Raw genomic sequence first — 16,535 nt, forward strand, 5'->3', positions numbered from 1 at the left:
CTCAGCTTCATAGAATGACGGGGCCACTCAGGCCTGAGTTCAAATCCAGCCATGCACCTAGAAACTGTTGCTGTTCTTGGTCATTCCTCTTGTGTGGAATGGGTTCAAGAGTTTCTGGGTTAGAAGTGGCTTCGAGAATGAGATAAGATGCTATGGTCGGTTCATGCCCCTCATTCACACCCACCTAGATGCCGTGGTGAGTTAGTGCCCCCCAGTCATACCCACCCAGTTGCTGTAGTAAGTTAGTGCCCCCTAGTCACACCCACCTAGATGCTGTGATGAGTTAGCTTCCCCCGCCCCCCACCTCTGATCATATCCTAGACCTAGAACTTCCGAATTTACTTGGAAATTGGAAATTTATAGATAAAATTATAATGGATCAGAGTGAACACTAATCCAATGGCTGATGCCTTTATAAAAACAGGAAACACACTGAGATACACAAAGGGTAACAAGGGATGCTCAGGATTGCCAAGTGGCTACTTGGTGGGAAACAATGAAGACACTGGGAAGTGTTCTCATTTTATTTATTTTTCTATTTCTAAGTGTGTGTGTGTGTGTGTGTGTGTGTGTGTGTGTGTGTGTGTGTGTGTGCATGTGTGTGTGTCCATGCACCTGAGTGCATGTATGTGGGCACACTTTTGTGTGGATGCCCATGAGCTTGTGCTTATGACTGTGGAAGCCTGAGGCTGATGTTGGGAATCACCATCAATGGCTCTTCCATCTTATTCAATGAGGCAGGGTCTCTCATCCAAAGCAAGCTTGTGATATGGCGTCTCAACGCCAGCTTGCTGTGGGGATCCCCTGTTACATGTGGACCAGGAGCACAGCAAAGGACAGCTGACAGGGGCATTAGCTCCGGGGTGACTGGCAGGGGTGTGACTTGGGAGCAGCTACAGCCAACGCCATGGTGCTGAAGGCAAAAGCGAAACTCGCTTGCAGGCAGCGTCCTCTAGTTCCTCAGAAACCATTCTGACTGAATCACAACATCCCCCTTTTTTTTTCTTCTTCTTAACAGGAAAACAGAACTTCAAGGATCCCAACTGCATCTTTTTTTCTGAATATCATCTCAAACGTGGGCATACTTCTATCTCACCCTCCTGTCTTACAATTAGAGAGAACCCACTTGCTCTTCCCGACGTGGACAGTTTGGGTTGTTGGTGTCACAGGCGTTGTTGATGTCATTGGCTTCAAGGAACCTGAGGCAAAGGGCTGCTGTGAGATGCTTTTTCTTTGCTTGGGAGCTGTGCCACGTCCTGCTGTGAGGACGGAGGGTGGTGCATTGAGAACGTCCCTTACTGTCTTCGTTTGTGTAGGTGAGTCTGCCGTGGTGGGAGACCATGAGCACACTTTTTCTTTAAATCACACTCTGTCTGAGAAATTTCTATCTCCCAAACATCAGGGTTTCTCTCACTTTTTCCGTTGTTTCTCATTCTTGTTCAACCTCTTTATGTGGCTAAGAACTTTGTACATTAAGAAGTTCCACTGTAGAGAAAACTATCCTTGTTTTGGGTTTAAAATTTTTTTATTAATATCGTTCAGTGGTTGGGGGGTTGTCACAGCATATGTGTTGAGGTCAAAGGGCAGTGTGGTGTTGGTTCCATCTTCCTACCTTTACTTCATCAGAATGAAACTTGGGCATGGAAGGCAAGCACCTTTACCACCAACCTGTCTCGACAGCCTCAGAAACTATTCTTGAGATCACCTCCCTCAGAGCTTTTGAAGGGTTAGCAGTCCAAAAGCTTTCAAAATCTGTTTTTCTACAACTGACATCTGTGGGTGATTATCATTTTGAACAGCAGTCAACAGTCCCAGCTGGCTTGCGTTTACAAAGCAAGGCTCCAAGAGTACACTATTAGGGAGAGATTTTTTTTTTTTAATGATTATATTCCATGAACCTACACATTTTTTTCTTTATTTTTTAATGTGAAATTACAATATAATTGCATCATTGCCCCTTCTTTTCCCTTTCTCAAAATCCTTCATAGACCCCTCCTTGCTCTCTTTTAAATTCAAGGCCTCTTTTTTCATTAGTTATTGTTATAGGAATATATACATTTTTTTCCTAAATACAGCCTGCTCAGTCTGTGTAATTTTACTCACATGTGTGTTTTCAGAGCCGACCATTTGGTATTGGGTAACCAATTGATGTGCCCTTCCCTGGGGAAGACTATATCTCCCAGTCTCAGCAGCCCTTAGTTGCTGTAGTTCATTGTGTAGGGTTGAGGCCTTGTGGGTTTTCTCCTTTGGCATGTCCATTGTCCTTACTCAGCTCCTATTTAGGCAGTCATGTGGCTGAGCCTTTATGGGCCTAGATTCTGACATTTCTAGAGGATACAATCTCATAGCAAACTCTAACCCTCTGGCTCTCACAATCTTTCTGCCATCTTCTGTAGTGGTCCCTGAGCCTTAGATGCAGAATGTTTTATAGACGGATCCTTTGGAACTGGTCTCCACAACTCTGCACTAACCACTATTTAATTAAAAAAGAAAAAACATGATTGCAGCCTACCAATTAGCTTTTTTCATATAAGATAATCAGAGATGAGATAGCAAAATTAAAGCTGCACTAATTGCTATGTATTGACATGCTTAAGAGAAAAGCTGTGACAGTGGATTCTTGCATGGTGACACAGTGGTGAAGCTTGAGAGAGATTTCCTGCTACTCAAGACTTCTGACCTTGAAATTTTAGGACTCTATAGAAGGGGATGACAGGTAAAAAATGCCAAAATGCGGAGTAAAACTATTCAGTGGGAGCAGCAATCAGTTGTATTGGGAGTCAAATGGCAGCTGACCTGCATGTTCTACAAGCTGCCTTCCAAGCTGAGGTCCATGAGCGAGGGACAGCATTGCTCTTGCAATGGAAAAGCTGGTCTATTTGTCTTCATTGCTTCAACTCTGGCCATCAACTTGCTCGTCCTTGTCTGATGCTTCTGGGTGTCTTCAGATTCCATCTGTGAGCCTTTCCATTGACTTGGAGTGCCTTGAGTTTCTCTGAGTTCTGGGTGCCTTGCACAGTGCCTGGCTGTGATGGATATTCCAGTTTGTCAACTTGACTAAATGCGGAATTAACTAAAACCCCCAAATGTAGGGATTTCTGCTTAAATTTGAAGTGAGAAAATCTACTTCTAATATGGATTTTTAAAGTGGGAAGACACACCTTTAATCCAGATCCAACCTGGGCCATGTCTTCTGCTGGAAGCCTATATAATAAGGACATGGAAGAAGGAAGCTTTTGGTCTTTGCCTGTTTGTTCTTGCCTCTCTATCAAGTCCATTTCTTCACTTGCATTAGAGCTGACTTCTTCAGGATTCCAGCATATACTGAAGACCAGCTCAGATATCCAGCCTCTTGGATGGAGCAAATATTGGATTCCTGGACTTTCCATTCATAGCCAGCCATTGTTTGATTAACTGAACCACAGTCTGTGAGTCATTCTAATAAATCATATATATATTCTGTTACTCTAGAGAACCTTAATATACTGGCTGTGAGCACAGGAGCTCGCTAGATGCTATTGGATTGCTGTTTTAATTTATTCAGTAAGATGGTAGGTGGACCACCAGAAATGAAATGGCATCTGCAAGGGAAAGTTTGATGGTGATTTGAAAAGAAGATACTGGAAATATCCCCAGGTAGTGCCGAGGTACCATGCCCTGGGGGATTATGCTTCAGACTTGATTAGCCTTCCAAGGCAGTTGGCCATGTGTTCTTTGACTAAGGCAGTTTCTTCAGTCCCCAATGTTAGCTGACATTTTCCTGTTGGAAATGACTTCTTTGTCTAGCCCTAACATGTTCTGGTCTTCGGACCCCTGTCATCCCTGACGCTTCTCTTTTTCTCACCTGTATGGTTGATCAGTTGCCAATTGTTTTGTCAACAGTTCCGTCAAGGGTCTTACAGTTTCTCCTTTCTCTTGCTTCCTTCTTCTGACTCTAAACAAAGACTTTATGATCGAACATCTAGAAGAAGACAATGACCCTCTAACCAAGTGACCATCCTTCCCCCAGTCCTGTCACACACACACACACACCTGATTTAATCTTTTCCCACACTCTTTTGGCATTTTAACTACTTTTGCACGATGGGCACTACAACCTCATTCGCACCTCTGCCTGGCACTGAGCATATGATTGTTTCCGTTTGAATTTCAGAAACCACTTTGTCTGCAGTGTCCCCTCAGCTTTCCCGTGCATTTGCATTTCTGAGGCTTCCTGTCTCCACTTCCCAGCTGCATACCCAAAAACCACTTCAAGGTCCCCATCCCTAGAAAGTCTCCCTATCTGTAGGCAGTTTACATGGAGCCCACCCTGTTACCACCCTTTTTATACCAGCTCCTACTCCAGTGTGACTTTTGACCTTCTAATCATGTTATAATGTCTTTAGCTTGCAAGAGTCTTTTCTTAAATGAATCGTACTACAAATTCTCCACAGTCTGATAGAAAGACTCACAAAAGCCAATGTGTGTATTGGGGGGAGCTCAGTGTTTAGTGAATGAAAAACTGAGATGCCGTTTGCACTTACATATCTCATTAATTGAGATGAATAACCATTTAGGACTATGAGTTGTCTATGATGCCACAGATGATTCAAATATGACACAGTTACTCATATACCCATGAGAACAGGGCACTGGCTCTTAGACCTCCTACTATGTATGGAAACTGGCTGTTAACAAAAGCATCTGAGTCCAAGTAGATATAACACAGTGTGGAGTGGCAGAATCTCAGGGCCAAACCTGCATTCTTATCTGAAAGGCACCAAATTCAAATTGTTTTCAAACGTTGCTAACTCCAGATTTGGTCTTAGGTACTTAATCTCAGAATCAGTAGCAAATTCAAACACTTTAATCTAGCCTACAAGTCTGTTTAATCTAGTTTTTCATGGGCACTCTAGGCTGTGCCAGACACTTAGAGGACGTGAGAAACCAAACCAGATAAAATTGGCAATGTTTAATAAAAGTGAGGTGATACACAAACATGACCTGATCATCTCTTGGCCTTTTGGCTAAGACCAAGACATCCAGGATCTGTTATACTGGTCACTATTATACCAAGGAACAATCTGGGATTCTTGAGATATCTTCAGAGTATCTGTTCTTGGGTTGTTCAAAGATTGAGGAGAATTTCTCAAGCTTGTTGGCTGTGTCTTGCGTTTTGTAATAAGAGCTTGGCACTCAGTAAATATTTTGAATAAAATAAAGAAGAAAAGCTTTTCTAAATTTCTATAACACCACAAACTTAATTTCTTTCATTGCTACTTGGTCAGATGGCAGAAATGGCAAGAAACTAAACCTATGACAACCATGAAGTGAAACTGTCCACTATGACCTTTGAGCCTCTTACAAGTTCTTCTTAGAAAAGTTTTCATCAACTTATAGAAGTTGTCTTGATTTCTCTGGAAAAATATGACTTCTTGATACAATCGAATAAACTGATCTAAGAACTTCTTGTGTAGAAATAATGAGAAAAGGAGCTAAAATTCTACCAGGGAGCCAGGTATATTGGCTCATGCCTATAATCCCAGCACTCAGATAGTAAAGAAGGAAAAAGCTAGCCTGAACTACATAAAACTCTCTCTTCAAAAACTGAATAGTGATGATATTATTAATAGCTATACTAGGGAGAAAGTTGAATACAGACTATTGAAAACAAGACAAATAAGGAACACACTATAATAATATATGCTTAGAAAGCCCAGGGGAGGTTCCTCAGAGTAGGTGGGCCTGTAAGTCATATAAGCTAGAGAGACTTCTACTAGATGAATGATTAGTGGGTTGATAAAATGAATGGGCAGATGTAAAGCCATGCAATTTCTAAACCTAAGGTTGTCTGTCACCTTAGAAGGGATAACAGCAGTAAATTTGAAGAATGGTTTATCATTTACAATGTGTCATCCTAGTACCCACAGGTATTTCTGTTCACTTCCTGAGGTTTGACCAAGAGATCCAGGGGTTAGTGAGCCTGATAATTCCTAGCATCCACCACATCACAGTATAATTAAGATAAAAATGGATGCCCAACAAGAATAGATAGATGGTGGGGTACTGACTTATAAAACACAAGTGAATTTCAGAAAGGAGACTAGAAAGATGGACTGGTCACCTGAACATTTCATTTATCCGTATCATCACTGCATTCATGCAGCTGAAGGAGTGGATGCCCTGTAAATGATGAGTTTATTAATTTTGTCTGTGCATTCATTCCATACATCCTCCAGACTCTCCATTAATTCCATACATCCTCCAGACTCTCCCTTCATTCCATGCATTCTCTAAACTCTCCATTCATTCCATACATCCTCCAAACTCTCCATTCATTCCATGCATTCTCCAGACTCTCCATTCATTCCATACATCTTTCAAACTCTCCATTCATTCCATACATCCCCCAGACTCTCCATTCATTCCATACATCTTTCAAACTCTCCATTCATTCTATACATTCTCCAGACTCTCCATTCATTCCATACATTCTCCAGACTCTCCACTCACTCCATATATCCTCTAAACTCTCCATTCATTCCATGCATCCTCCAGACTCTCCAGACCCTGCTTGCCTGGCTATGAAAGAATCCATTCTTCCTTCACTTCATTGTACTTGACGTTTGCTTCCCTAACTATAAAGGCTCTAAGAACCTGTTCACTTAGAAAATATGGTCCTCACAAAGAATTCAGAAGACAAAGGTCTTATTTGCATTGAGTAGAGTTTTGAGACAAGTTGATAAGGGAAGGGCTTAAGGTACCTGTGCTGACAACCTTGTAAGAACCTTCCACCAATGAAAACTCTTGCTTCAATATGGGCCTTTGTCTTCAGCAAGTCCTAGGATAATGATTGCCTACCTGTTACTAGTTCATCCCATTGTAGCCTTAACTAACAGAAGTTCTTCCTAAATTGTCTGTTTATCTAAAAGAAAAAAGGGTCCAACTAGGAGCCAGACTCCTGAGGGAATGATCATGCTTATGAGCAGAAATTTATTGTATATTCAACAAAATTCTGAGACCTAAATAAATGCAAAAAGCTTTAGTTCTAACAGGAAAGGCTGAAGTAAAATCACTTTACATACCAGTAATGAGCTACATGCTAGCATTAGAGGTAAGTAATGAGCTACATGCTAGCATTAGAGGTGAGTAATGAGCTATATACTAGCATTAGAGGTGAGTAATGAGCTGCATGCTAGCTTTCAGGTACACTCAAGATACAGGGAACTGTGTGAGGCAGTTAGGAGAGGTTTGTGTTGAATGTAGTAGAATATAAGGCCTTTTAACAAGACATGTATCGTGCTATATCAATCTTTAAAAACTCATAAACTGAGGTAGAGTAAAACAAATGCTTTACAAAGTAAAATGAGATTGGAATTTTCACAACCACCATGAGGTTCTGTCCATGGAAAGGGCATGGGTTATTATGTGACTGAGGAGGCAAGAGAAGCCAGGACAAGAAAGGCATTAAAGACTGTCCCAAGGAAAACTCCATAAACAATAGCACTTAGGCATTAAAAGAATCACTCTGGCTGTTGAATTGAGCATCAAATGTCAAATGGTGAGACTAGGGTCTTAGAGTCCTATTATCAGAAAGCTGTAGAATCTTCACAAGAGATGATAATGGCTCCACCTGATAATGGAATACTGGGGCTGGTGAGAAGTGAGTAGCTTCTGCGTATTTGTGAAGAGAGAGCTTATAGGATGAGTTGATGAGTCAGAAGTCAAATGGGAGAAGAAAAGAGTGAAGAATGATTCCAGGATTGATGTCCTCTGCCTCAACAAGGCTGGTAGAGAGGGAGCAGGACGAAAGGAGGAATCAGCGGTGAGGAAGATGTGCTGAGGAACCAGAGAAGTGATGAGGGTCTGAATTATGGTGATGCCAAAGGACAGCAGAAAGGAGAGGGATCATCTAAGATGTGTGGCGGATGTGGAAGTAAGAGGATTAGAGGAAAGTATGAAATTGCTCCTAAGATTCTGGCATGAAATAGTTGTTATTATTATTATTAGAATGATAGGAAAGAAAGCACAAAGCTTTTATAAGTTGTCCAAAGTGTTAGAGGCTAATAATTTGTAACCTCAGAATTTGATTGCTTATGTGTCTGGTTTTAGAGTCTGTGTTCTTATGCATTGCACGGGTCACATCTTCCCTGAAAGCAAAATTAATAGGCTGGAAAGTCCCTCAGCTTTGCAAGGAGGCAATGTACCAGGAAAGTCCTGTTAGATGGCCAAGAAGAAGGAGAAGCTTGGCCAGAGGTGAGTGGCCAGGAGTTTTTCCTGTTACTAGACTCCGCTGCGTGCCATCCTTTCATGTTCTAAAATAAGAATACTGGCAAGTGCCAGGCCTGCTGCCATGCATGAAAACAATAACTTTTCAAGTTATGCGTGCATTTTGATGAGTGGATGGCTGATGTTGGGTTCAGCTAAGGTACATCACAAATAGTAAGCCCTAAGTATTACCTGTGTGATGTGGCCCTTCCTGAAATAAACGCAAGGAAACAATGACTGTGGACTCATACATCCTTGGAGATACTGCTCTGTTTTTCTCCTCCTTTGTGCCACATTCTTTTCTTTTTTAAGATTAATTTGTATTATTTTAAATTGTGTGTGTGTGTGTGTGTGTGTGTGTGTGTGTATCATGTGATTAACTAGTAAGGGGTCAGGAGCAGTAATAAGCTCAAACTTGCCTTCTCAATGGATTGATGGGGGGTATTTATTTGAAGGGGGCAGGAGACACTGCTTATTGGTGGCAAGAGGGGTTTGTAGGGTGCTTTTGCAGACAGGTGCTCACTGTGACTCTTAGGTGCTCTTTTCTTATCCAGGAGAGTTAGGATCTCCAATGGACATTTTCTTTATTTAGCTTTTTATAGATTCTTTGTGGATTTCACATCATGCATTCTGATCCCATCATCTCCCCATCCCTTTGTATCCACCATCTGCCCTTGCAACCTCCCCTAACGCTCCCCCCCCAAAAAAAAAAAATTTAAAAGAATAAAAATCTCGTTGTGGAAGCTATAGCATTGACTCAGTGGGTCACACAGTTCACCCTTTAGCCCGTACGTCTTTGTTTGCAAGTATTCATTACCGTGAGTCATTGGTCTGGCTCGAGGCCTCTTGTTTCTGCTACTCCACGATACCCGGACTCCTCTTGGCTATCCTGCTCTTGCCCTGTGTCATGGAGATCCTGCAGCTTTGGGTCTGAAGGAGTGGCCCCTTCACATGCTCCAGCAGTTCATCGATAGGGTGGATGTTAGGGTGGGCCGACTTACAGCCCTGGTTCTAGGCCTGGGTGATAGCTGGGTTGGTCAGCTTGCCAGTTCCCCCTCATCCTCCCCACCAGGCGAGCTCTCCAGCATTGCCCAGCTAGCTCGCCCTATGCCTCAGGCAGCAAAGGGCAGGGCCAGTTCTGCTTCTCTCACACCCTCAGGGGCAGCTCGCCTCCACCCACACCAGGGCTAGCTCTACCGTGTCGCCCAGGCGAGGTGTGGGGCCCACTTTCCAGAGTGCTGCAGCCGGTGCAGGGCAGGGCCAGCTCTCCTGCCTTCGTGTCCCTGAGACCAACTCTACTGTGCTGCTCAGGTGAGGTGCAGGGCCGGCTCTCTCACTCTCATGACCCTGGGACCAGCTTTCCCACCTACGGCAGGTGGCAAGGGGCAAGTATGGGGAGCGGGCTTCTCTCTCCCTCACCCATACAGGACAGGCAAGCAGTGGGGTCATCTCTCCCACACTCACAACCTTGGGCCAGCTCACCCGAACCCCCTTCCAACAGGGTCAGCTGTACTGTGTGACCCAGGCAAGGGGCAGGGCCAGCTCTCCAGAGTGCTGCAGCTGGTGAGAGGTAGGGCCGGCTCTCCCACCTGCCACATGATGATGGGGTGGGGGAGGGGGGCAGCTCTCCCATGCTCACATTCTCGAACCAGCTTACCCCACACACACACCTCACCCCCACCCCCATCAACAGGGCACAATGGGCATTTTTGAGCTTTTGTTGACACAATGTCTTGACCAGGTGGTCTGGCTTCTTCCATGACTGTCCATTCTAGAAATACCAGTTTCAAAGCCACCTCAAGTGGATTCTGAAGACGTCTCCTGAGAACAACCTAGACACTTTGTTATTTGAAGAATGAATGCCTGGTGTGCCAAGCCTTAGTTCCTTTTGCCATTGAGAAGATAGTCTGATATATTTATAAATCTCAAAGGAAAAACACCTTGTGCCACAGGGTCCCACATGGGGAAACATCAGGGTTAGCCAGGAGAAGGGAGATACGTAGGCAGGTATCTGCATTACTATTTCTTCAGGAGAAAAAAGTGAGGCAGAAAAAGCAGATTTAGGACTAATTAACACAATTTCTGCTGGCTTTCAGCAAGGATTGGTAGCGTTTGGCTGTGAGGAGTAAGACAGTGAACAGGAATGTCAAGGTCCCGATAAAACAGGCCACCGAGCACAAAGACTCTGAAATGCCTGGTTTACATTTAAACGGAGTGTTCCTGGCCCATTGATGCCACCTCTTAGAACTGGCTGATTTGGGGAGGGTGGTCTGGTAGCATTAGCAAGCTTTCAATCTACCAAAGATCAGACTACCCAGAGCAAAATCTATAGTTAACAGGTGCTGTCATCTGGGTGTTTGACCTCTGCCACCTCTTCTTTGCTGGTTCCTCTCTTCATAGAGGTCCAGACATGCTGGAATACCCCAGGTCTGTTGCCTCATATGTGTCTCATAGCTGATGTCATGCAGGCTGTGGCCTATGTTACTGTTATACAAGGTCTTATGGTGACCTCCAACTCTGGACTGTGCTCTTCCAACTCCTGAGTGGCTTCACTTGGAGCAGGCACCTCAGATCTGATGGATATTCCTGGTTCTCTACCACCCTAATGACTCAATCCCCAAGCCCAGGAGTTGTGCTGTATTTTTAAAAACTGCTTATCTATACTATCAGCAATGCCCTATAGGTTTTCTTTCAAAATAGAGATCTAAGAAAATGCCCGCTCAGTGACCACACCCATCAGACTCCTATCACTCACACACTTCACTCCACTCTCTCCTCAACCTTGTCTGAAATACCCGATGTGGCTGACATCCTGAAACTCACTAAGCAGAGACGGAAGAACCCAGAAATGTAAGAGAGAATCTCTTCCCTCAAAAGAAAGAAGCAGGCAGACACGAGAGGGCAGAAGTTGAGGCAAGCCCCGGCAACATGCACTGAGCACCCCACGAGTATCGCCTTCTGATTTTACTTCTTTACATTGTTTAACTTTGTCACATGAAGAGGCTGGACCAAGTTTAAATGACTGGGCTTGCCTTTTCACATCACAGAATCCATAGCGACTGGTCACAAAGTCCTCTGCTTGCCTCCCCCATCTGCGCTCTGGCTGACAGGGAAGGGGAAATGCATTGCTGGTGAGGGAGGAAGCTGGTGGGCGGAGGAGAGATCTAGAGTAAAAGCTGAGGTGGTCCATGGTGTCCTGCAGGCTGCAGCATGCAGTTCAATCAGAGTGCCATTTTTTTGTTCAAATTATTTTAATTGTTAGAATGCATAACATTTGAATGTGCAAATAAAAACTTCTAAAAAGCTTTGGATGGTGAGATCGCTCGGTTTCTACAGGTGCTTGTTAGGCAAGCCTGGAGACCTAAGTGCCATTCCCAAACCTCACAGAGAGGTGCAAGAAGTTGGCTTCCATATGCACATCAGAGCACATGTGTCCACACTTTCCCATGTCACCAACAATAGTAATAAATAATATTTTTTAAAGTTTCAAAGTCTGAAAAAAGAAAAACAAAGGAAAAGAAATGGAAAGACGGGTTTCTTTCAGGAGTGGAAACACAGCGTTGCTGAGGTGACCACATTCCCCTTGAATGGAGCTGTGGAGTCAACACAGTTTCTACCAAAGCACAGGGACAGTCCCTTTGTGCCTAAAAGACAAGGCTGTCCTAAAATTCATACGGAAATTCAAGGAAGAGAAGGAAAGAAGCCAGAAGGACCAAAGGAGAGAGAGAGAGGACTTGAGAACAAAGTTGAAGGTCTCACTTCCTGGTTTCAAACTTTCCCCAAAGCTGCAGTAATTAGCATTGTGTGATAGGGCATAGAACAGGGATAGAGCTGAGCAAACTAGATGAAAAGACCAGAAATATGTCCCCACATCTATCATCAAGGATGCTGAGACAATTCTACAGAGAAAGGATAGTTTAGTTTTGGAACATGTGCAAAAGAACTTTATTCATCCTCAGAAATGAACTCAAAACAGGTTAGAGACCTAGATAGGAGCCAAACGTATTTTGTTCTTACAAGAAAATGCTAGCAAGTCATAAACAAATTTGGTTATTATACATTGGTATAACTTCCCATTATGAAAGGAATAAAGCATTGATATCGATGCACAACAGCTGCCTCTTGACATTTTGTTCATGGCAAGAGTCCAGCCCCAAAAGGTCAAGAAGCTTGAGGTCATTTGTGTGAAATCTTCAGCTCAAGTAGTTGGCCATGACAGAAAGCAGACTGGTCACTGCTAGGGATTCTAGGAAAAGGATGGGGAAATGGAAATTTTTCTAAATGGGTATGGTTCCTTTCAGTGGTAATCAAAATGTTGCAAAGTTAAACAGGGGTGCTGGTTATACAACTCTATGTATACACTAAACACCCCACTGAATTAATGTTGTACTTTTAAGAATCTGTATTAAGTTTATACAGCTTTCTTTTGTGTGTTAACTATATTTTAATAAAGCTATTGAACATTTAAAAAATAAATTTAAAGAACACATAGAAAATAAAACCCTCAACAGATCACTTCCCTCTAACAGGCTCAGAACCCTAACGTAAGCCATCACACTACCCTCCTAAGTCTGCAAGGCCAACTAACTCACCCTCCAATAGCACGCAAGTCTCTAACCAAAGCAACATCCTCTTCTGAAAATGCAAATGAAGTTACCCAGGCTCCAGAGAGAATCCCTCCACCAGCTTACTGTGTTCTCTGAACAGCTCTGCTTTCCCAGGACTTAGATGTACAGCTGTCCCTGGAGAAACAGGTCCATGTCTAATAATAGGTGCTCACTGATGGATGAATGGAATATATATATATATATATATATATATATATATATATATAGCAAATGTATACAATAGAACATTATTCAGCCAGAAAGAATTCAATGCCATTTGTAGAAAAACATGAAATACATGAAAATAGGAGAACTGCTAATGAGGAAGGGGGCATGAAGAGATGGGGTGGACATATAAGGTGCTGGGAGTAAACATAATCAAAGCACATGTATGAAGAGTCACAATGAAATACATTATTTTATACAATTAATAGTTAATAAACTTTTTACAATATGAATGTAAACATTTTCAGCATATAGATTTTAATCAGCTTCTTTGAGGTATAACTTAGAATAAATAATAAAACATCTCCATTTAAAGTGTTCAAAGAAATAAAAAGTAGGCTAGGCACAGTGGCACTTGTGTACTCAGAAAGTGGAAATAGGAGAATCAGGAGTTCAAAGCCAGTCTCTGCTACATAGGTAGAGTCAGCCTGGACAATATGAGACCCTATTTTAAAAAAAAATAATTAAAAAATAATAGAAAACTCATTAAGAGGCAAGTCACACATCATTCACAATGGCTCTGTTCTCCAGGGTCCCTTCTCCAAGTTCTGGTCCAGCTAGAGAAAATGGAGTACCTTACCCATTCTGAACCCATGGTGGTCAAGATTTTGGTACTGACTAAACTTCAGACAGTGACATGGAGGCACGAAAGGATACGGATGGTCACCGTTGTGGGTGACCAATGAGGTCCATCCTCTTCTCCAGAAAAGGCCCTGCAAGAAGGAAGAAGAGCATCTCATTTGAATTCAGAAAGAGTACCTTCTTCCTCCTTACTGTGCATGCCCTCTTCTGCAGAAGAGGCACCTATCGCTTCTCCTCTTGCCTTTGCTGTCTGTCACCTGCGTCTCCCACAAGATTTGTATCTGGGTCATTACCATGCTCTTGGGAGCAGTTAAACCAGCAGAGACTGAGAACGCTCACTAAGGCCTGAGACTCTCAATTGTCTATTTCAGGTCGATGCAGGCCATGTTCCTCCCGCTGCTGATGTTGAGCCTGGGCTTGCAACTTCATCACATAGCAGGTAAGAAAGGACAATGGGTGGGGCCTGGGGACGACGACAGGGATGTCGTGGCCCCGAGCCAAAGCTGGAAATGAGTGTGCTCCCCCATCTGCGGGCTTTCTTTGAGAGGAAGTGTGGTTAATGGATATTTCAAGTAGCAGAGAAGAATGGTTCCCAGGGTGGCTGGTCCCATTTTACAGAAACAGAGGCTGGGAATTTCGGTCCCCATCATCTGAAGCTCACATTGAGACAGGACTAGTCAGAACACATGCGTTTGTGTGGATGTAAGAGGGCAGCGGTTCAGTTCTGTTTAAGGTAAAGTGCCAAGCAGCTGTTTCTCCTCTATCAGGGACAGTGGCCAGGGCAAACATAAAGTTCTTTGTTACTCATGTGAGTTCTCTTAACAAGCAATGGCGGTGGCCACTGGTCATTTAATGTCTTAATGTGGACTGAATTGAAAACTCAAGAGTGCCCGTAAAGCCCCGATGAAAGCTGAATCTGAAGCCTATGCCTTTGAACTTGAAGATGGGACATCTAGCGGAGGATGTGGTTGAGCAGGGAGAAAGCAGTTTCAGAATCGATTGTTTCCCTGGGGAAGGTATTTCAGATCACTGGTGTGTGCCGTCAGGGTGGCACTACACTTTCAAGAAAATACTAGGAACTAAGAAAAGAGACAGGCATGTGGCTAGGGGGCCGGGTGCCCCACAACAGAAGCCGAGGCTTTCCTTGAGAGGAATCATGGGGAAAGTTATCCTTTGGCACTGGATAACCTTTGGATGAGTGGTCTCCCCATCTCAACCTGTCCAGGTGGTTGGTCCCACCCTTCTCTTCCAGCCATGTCTTTCCTTCTTCATGGGCTACTTATTCTGATCTGGCACTAAGGACACATATTTGGCACATTCTTCTTTTAAAAGACCGTAGAATTTTTCCTCTTTACTGTCCCACTCTACGCCAGTGCTAGCTAAAGGGGGCATGTAATGATTTCTGCCTGGCCCTCACTGGGCAAGAGATTTTATTCCCATAAAGCCAATAAGGGACCAATGGGCAAAAGTAGGGTCTGAAGCTGGAGTTCCTGTGCCCTGACAGGATTGAGGATTTTAGGAGAAATCTCAGGGAGTGTGTAACCCCTATAGATTAATAACTGTAAAACCACCAGGGCTGTTGCTTTGCTGGTTTTCTTCAGTGTTTTCTCTTAGGAAAGAAAGGAGCTTAGGAAACAGGAGGGTTGGGGTAGAATTTTTGTTTGCTTGTTTGCCTGTTTTCTTCTTTTATTTCATTTGTCTGTTTTTAAATTAATTTTAAATTTTTATTTATTTATTTAATATCCCAACTGCGGTTTCCCCCCTCCCTCCTCTCCTCCCATTCCCTCCTCCAGCCTCCCTCTGCTCCCCTCTCCCCCAATCCACTCCTCCTCTGTTTCTGTTCAGAAAGGGGCAGTCCTCCCATGGGTGTCAACAAAGCATGGCATATCAAGTTGAGATAAGACTAATCGCCTCCCTTTGTATTAAGGCTGGGCAAGGCAATCCAGTGTGAGCACTAGGATCTCAAGAACCAATCAAAGCATTAGGGACAGCCCCTGCTCCCATCATTAGGAGTCCCACAAGTAGACCAAGCTACACAGCTGTCACATGTATATGTAGATGGCTGGTCCCATGCAGACTCCCTGGTTGTTGGTTCAGACTCTGTGAGCTCCTATGAGCCAAGTTAGCCATTGCTGTGGGTTTTCTTTGATGTCCTTGACCCCTCTGGCTCCTACAATCCTTCCTCCCTCTCTTCAGCAGGATTCTCTGAGCTCAGTCTAATGTTTGACTGTGGGTCTCTGCATTTGTTTCCGTAAGTTACTGGATGAAGGACCTCTGATGGTGATTGGGGAAGTCACCAATCTGATCACAGGAAATGGCCAGTTCAGTCTATGCATTCACTATTGCTAGGCGTCTCGAGATCTCTTCTATTTCCCCTTCCCAGGGAGAAACCATGTGTCCCCCTTGAGCCCTCCCTGTTACTTAGCCTCTCTGGGTCTGTGGATTGTGGCATGGTTATCCTTTACTTTACAGCTAATATCCACTATGAGTGAGTATATCCCATGTTTGTCTTTCTGGGCCTGGGTTACCTCACTTAGGGTGATTTTTTTTTTTTCTAGTTCGATCCATTTGCCTTCAAATTCAGTTTTTTTAACCCTCACTGAATCTTTCCATAGAGGAAGGACTGTTCCCTGTAAGAAAATGCAGCACAGGGATATTATAGTCATTATGAGCTCTGAGTTAGGTATTAAGGGAGTGGGAGAACGGAGAGACGCAGGTATGTTTACATTCACACGAGGGCTTATATATGCTGAATGTTGAACAAGGCAGTTTATGTATCCCATTCAATCCTTACAACATCCATTTGGCAGGCAGAGAGCCTGAGACTCAGGAACGTTTTTTTAATGTGTCCTAAATGAGAGAGTTACTAGGTGG

At 43.5% G+C, this 16,535-nt stretch overlaps 1 protein-coding gene across 1 annotated transcript in view; it reads left to right on the forward strand.

Annotated features, from left to right (window-relative positions):
- Positions 1-986: 986 nt before the first annotated feature.
- The window catches only part of Pdcd1lg2 (programmed cell death 1 ligand 2), a 56,449-nt gene continuing 40,900 nt past the window's right edge, over positions 987-16,535 (forward strand). Inside the window, exons 1-2 of the mRNA XM_037205584.1 lie at positions 987-1,316; positions 14,033-14,100. Of these exons, the coding sequence (XP_037061479.1) occupies positions 14,037-14,100 (64 nt within the window). The 5' untranslated portion in view covers positions 987-1,316; positions 14,033-14,036. The remainder of the gene's footprint in view (positions 1,317-14,032; positions 14,101-16,535) is intronic.

Source organism: Peromyscus leucopus, chromosome 1, assembly GCF_004664715.2.
Source record: "Peromyscus leucopus breed LL Stock chromosome 1, UCI_PerLeu_2.1, whole genome shotgun sequence".
Lineage (NCBI taxonomy): Eukaryota > Metazoa > Chordata > Mammalia > Rodentia > Cricetidae > Peromyscus > Peromyscus leucopus.